This window comes from Peromyscus eremicus, chromosome 7 (assembly GCF_949786415.1).
Source record: "Peromyscus eremicus chromosome 7, PerEre_H2_v1, whole genome shotgun sequence".
In the NCBI taxonomy this organism is placed as follows: Eukaryota; Metazoa; Chordata; class Mammalia; order Rodentia; family Cricetidae; genus Peromyscus; species Peromyscus eremicus.
In genome coordinates, this window is record NC_081422.1 from 15,073,301 (window position 1) to 15,078,923 (window position 5,623).

Consider the following 5,623-nt stretch of genomic DNA (forward strand, 5'->3'; position numbering starts at 1 on the left):
GGCCAGTTTGAAATAGTGAGATCCTGTCTGAAAAACTAGAAAAGAGCTGGGTGGTGGTGGCACATGCCTTTAATGCCAGCACTTGGGAGGCAGAGGCAGGTGGCTCTCTGTGAGTTCCAGGCCAGCGTGGGCTACCGAGTGAGTTCTAGGAAAGGCTCCAAAGCTATGTAGAGAAACCCTGTCTCAAAAAAAGCCAAAACAAAAACTAGAAAATAATTCATATATTTAAAAGTAGTAACATGTAAATTGTTTCATTTTAATTCTCTTGCCAAAACAGAACAATAAATGTATTAGGTGCTGGATATGATAATTTCTGGTTAGACAATTTAACCCTTACAAATATTTTCATCATATAAGAATGCATATATAAGTAAATATATATGTAAAGTACACAATATTCTTCTTTAAGATATATACAGCTATTGTGTGACAATTAGAATTTTGAAAACATAGAGAAAAAATAAAAAAGTTGTGAGGATTGAAGAAAATAGAAAATAAGGAAAGGGGGTGAAGAGAACCATGAAATTACAATTTTTCACTAATTTGGTTTATAACATAGATCATAAACAAGGCCTTCTTTACATTATCCTCCTAATGTTTTCTATCAGTCCCATCAACATCATGAAAACAGGAAACTTTTCAGAATCAACAGAATTCCATCTCATGGGACTCTCAGATAACCAAGAACTAAAGCCTGTCCTATTTGGAGTATTCCTGTCCATGTATCTGATCACAATACTTGGGAACCTTCTCATTATACTGGCTACTGTTTATGACTCCAATCTCCACACCCCTATGTACTTCTTCATTTCCAATCTGTCCTTCATCGACATCTGTTTCACCACGACCACCATTCCAAAGATGTTGGTGAACATACAGGCTCAGGTCAGCTCCATCAGTTATACTGGTTGCCTTACCCAAATCTGCTTTGTTCTGACTTTTGCTGGATTAGAAAATGGAATTCTGGTAATGATGGCCTATGACAGGTTTGTGGCTATCTGTCATCCACTGAGGTACACTGTCATCATGAACCCCAAACTTTGTGGAATGCTAGTTGTGTTGTCCTTCCTGATAAGTATCCTAGATGCTCTGCTGCACACTTTGATGGCACTGCGACTGTCATTCTGCACAAAGGTAGACATTCCTCACTATTTTTGTGAACTAGCTCATATTCTCAAGCTTGCATGCTCCAATATTCTTATCAATAACATTCTGGTGTATTTGGTGACAAGTCTGTTGGGTGTTCTTCCACTATCTGGTATAATTTTTTCTTATACTCGAATTATCTCCTCTGTCTTAAAAATTCCATCAACTGCTGGAAAATATAAAGCTTTCTCTATATGTGCATCACACTTAATAGTGGTTTCCTTGTTCTATGGGACAGGTTTTGGTGTGTATATGAGTTCTGCTGGCATTCATAGCTCTAGGAAGAGTGCAATAGCCTCAGTGATGTACACAGTGGTCACTCCCATGATGAATCCCTTTATATACAGCTTAAGGAATAAGGACATGGTTGAGGCATTCAAGAAATTCATCTCTAGAATAACAACTTCCCTTTGATGTGCCACCTGATGTGCTGAAATATGAATAATAAGGGATCCAGAATGTTGCACCAATGGGTTTGAGGGCATGAAACCATATGTCTAATGGTGAAACATATGAACAGTGGATTAGATGTATTGAATGTAAATTCTGTGTCATAATGTAGCTATGCATCCTTTGACAATTTATTTAAACCATCCACCTGTTCACTTACCTCTAAAGTAAATTTATTAAATTAGTCCATATACTAACCTGCATTAGTATAATGATACATTATAGTGGACTATATATAATAAAAATGTATGTACACATATGCATGTATGATTAAAGTACCAAACATTTATAACTGACATTTGGTCAGATGACTCAGGGGGTAAAGATGTTTGCTTCCAAACCTGAGGATATGAGTTCTGTATCCAGATCCCATATGGTGGAAAGAAATAACTTACTCCCACAAGTCGTCCTCCAACCTCAACATGCATAATGTTTTACACACACACACTAAACAAACAAACAAACAAACAAATAACGTTGTAGCCAAGCTGAAAAATACTTGTCAGCTAGTGATTTTGTTTCCTTTGGATCATCAAAGTACAATGCTTTACTCACATACATATAGTGCCAATGAAGTATCAATGAAGTTGTCATATAGGAGTTTATTAAAAGGGCTAGAAAGATTGTTCTGTGGTCAAAAGCATGTACTGCTCTAACAGAGGACCTTAATTTGGTTTCCTATCCACATTGGCTAGTTCACAACTACCCTCTAATGAATGCTTGAGAAGGTCGCACATCCTGTACTGGCCTCTGTGTACAAATACACTGGAATGCACAAAACCCCATATAGACATATACAAATGCACATAAATAAAAGCAAACAAATAAAAATCAATATTAAAAGTATATTCACTTATATTCTCCACATAGTATTCATTTGTTAAGAGACTATGCTACTGGATTGTGAACTTGCTATAATATATATTCCACAATTATTTTAGAACTTAAACTTTCTGTGTACAAAATAGTTTATTGTAAAACAAGATGACACATTATGCAGTCATCAAACTCCTGATACTCATGTTCACTGTATATCTTGAATACATCATTATTTTCTTTTGTGAAGATTTATTTATTTTTATTTTATTTGTATGAGTATTTGCCTACTTGTATGCCTGAGCATCACATGCATTCAAGTGCTTGTTGTGGTCAGATGAAGGTAACCATTTATACAGAATTGAGTCACTGATGGTTGTGATCCACCATGTGGAAGCTGTGCAAGAGTAGCAAGTGCTCTTAACAATGGAGCTGTCTCTCTAGTTGCTCATCATTGTTCTTGATTTAATTCCATATTGATTTGCTTATCATGATCATAAAGTAATAGTCAACATAAGGTAGTCTTTTTGGTTTGTTTGTTTTTAATATATAAACCATTCAGGTCTGTGTAAGTTTCATTTTTAAAATGAATCCATCTAATGATTCAATTCTAAAGATAGATATCAATTGCTAAATTATGCACAACATTAGTACAATTTGAGATACTCCAAGGCATCTATTATTTGCTTCCACTAACAATAAAATTCAAGATTTAACCATAAAAGAGTGAAATGATCACAACTATTTCATATTTCACAGAGATTCAGGCACAGAACAAGAGGGCTGTGTTTCTTCTCTTTAGAGTTTTGCTATTTTTCAATGGTTTTTAAAAATTTAAATAAAATTGCATTATTTCCTTTAATTCATTTTCCTTCTTCCAACTTCTCCCAAGACTCTCTTCACACTCTCCCAAATCACTGGCCTCTTTCTCCTTTATTATTGTTACATACACATACATACACACACACACACACACACACACACACACACACACACCACACACACACACCACGAATGCATATGCAAACTTCTATGTTTTCAGTGTTACATATACATGATTTCAGCCCTGACTACTTGATACTGCATAACCAAATGAGGACCTTATTTCTGGAGGAACACTATTTCCTTATACTCTTAGCATCCTTTAGATGCCTTGTAGTTGTAGTGGATAGCTGTTTTGTCTATGACCTTAAAGCATCACCCCTAGAGATGTAGCAGGTATCTACATATCTATGACCTTGAAGTACCTGTCACTGGTGAATGGAGCAGGGCTACCCTTAAGACTGGAAATGCACATAGGCTGCTGCTCTTTGCTCCCTCAATGGGACTTAGATGCTGGGACAGTCTTAGGCAGAAGAATAATGTGGGATCATGCCTCACCTTTCCAGGACCCTGTGACTATTTCTCTGTTCTGTCTTGTGGGTTTTCCTTTCTTAATAAATCCCTTTGCCCTCCAAGTAGACTCTGTGGATTTATCATATTATCTGGCACCCAACATGAGTCACAAACCCACAACTCTGAGATTAAGAGTCTCATGCTCTACGAACTGAGCTAGCCAGGCCATGGGGGGAGGGGGCATCCCCATGACCCTTATCCATGCGGAGAATCCTAAAACCCCTGTATTAGCAGCAGCTCAAATACCACCCACAGAGACCAGTAGTTTCTGCTCCACCAGACACATACCCACAGTACTAAGTCAAGCCTGTGCTCCACGGTCCAGGGTTAGCTGCAGGTGGCAGAGAGACCTTTCACAGAGCAGCCTACTCAAGTCTGTGTGGCTCATGAACTCAGGTGCACCCATGAGCCACCTGGATCCGGCACTTTCAGTACTCCCTGGACTAGCAGGGGTGGATTTAGCCACTGAATTCCAGGCCAGGCATCAAGGCTGAGCACCAGATGCATCATCCACCTGTCCACCTGCCTGCCCGCCTACCCATGTGGGTGTGTGGTGGTGTGTGAGCCAGGCTGCATTGCAGGGACTGTTCTCTTACTTTTAAGATGATTCATTGTGGCTGCTTCCAGCTACATCTTTTGAAATACTAGCTCCCAGCTGCTACCACTGCCATTTTGTGTGCAGCTGCCTCAGCACACACATGTTCACAGCCAGTCTCACAGCACCTCCAGCCTCAGAGTTGTCTGCAGGTGTCCTGGGCAGCACTTCCAACTCTTTAGTGTGTTGCCTTATTTGTTGTAATCCTGTTTTCTCTGCCCATTACTCATGGGTGGGGATTGCCTGTGGTAAGTGTCTGATTCACAGGAGCTCATTCAACAGCTGAGTCAGCTCACAGTAGACCTGATTTAGAGCTATACCTGAGACATCTGTTGGCTGAACATCGCTACTAACCCAAAATTCACCCATCTTGGTTAATTACATCTGAAATATCTGGACACTCAGGACAATATTTTGAGGATCATATCTGAGGTAAAATTACTTGATAATTTCACACCTTAAACTTATTAATAAATAAAAAATTCTTTACTTTATAAATTTTAAGTATTTCTTATACAATGGTGAATGATATAATTATTCAGGAATTTAAAACTTCTTTGTTTATACTATGGATGAAATTTTACAAGACATATATGACCTTCTTGGGACACACAATTTTCACCACATTAGCAATTAGCATAGTAATTCATATCATATCGTTGAAAAACTGGATTAATAACAACACCAAAAATGAGACATTAATGAGACTGATACACACTTTACAAAGTAGTAATGAGAACTTAAAAAAAACAATTCTTTCTTTGGAATCTGTTAATTTGCCACAATAACTTCAGTACACTAATAATAACCTCATAATCAGGTTTAATTCCATTGATAATAAATGTGAATACCTAATGGATAAAATGGTAAATCTTCAGATCAATCTTAATGCCATACAGATAATTTCTAAGTAGGAACAATCATCATTAATTGATAGAATAAAGTCTTTGGAATTATATGTTTCAGATAAACATAAAAAATTGTTTGATTCCATGAAGTCACTGGAATCATTTGCAGTATAAGAAGTATAGACTCTAGAAAAAGCTATGATTAATCAATTTCAAGCTTTAGTGGAGTCTGCTAGAAGTGAGAATAAGGGTGATAATAACCAGAAGGTCAAGGCTATAGAAATAATATTACCAGTACCTTACAGAGTTAGAGATGACTTACCAAAAGTAACAACAGGTGGTGCTCATACTATGGTTTACATTGTCACTGTTT

The 5,623-nt window shown here is 37.4% G+C and overlaps 1 protein-coding gene across 1 annotated transcript; it reads left to right on the plus strand.

Moving 5' to 3' along the window:
- The first annotated feature begins 621 nt into the window (after positions 1–621).
- LOC131914076 (olfactory receptor 7G3-like) lies at positions 622–1,560 on the plus strand. Its single transcript, XM_059266670.1, has one exon. It carries the CDS (start codon positions 622–624, stop codon positions 1,558–1,560), a length of 939 nt encoding a protein of 312 aa, XP_059122653.1.
- Positions 1,561–5,623: the final 4,063 nt, after the last annotated feature.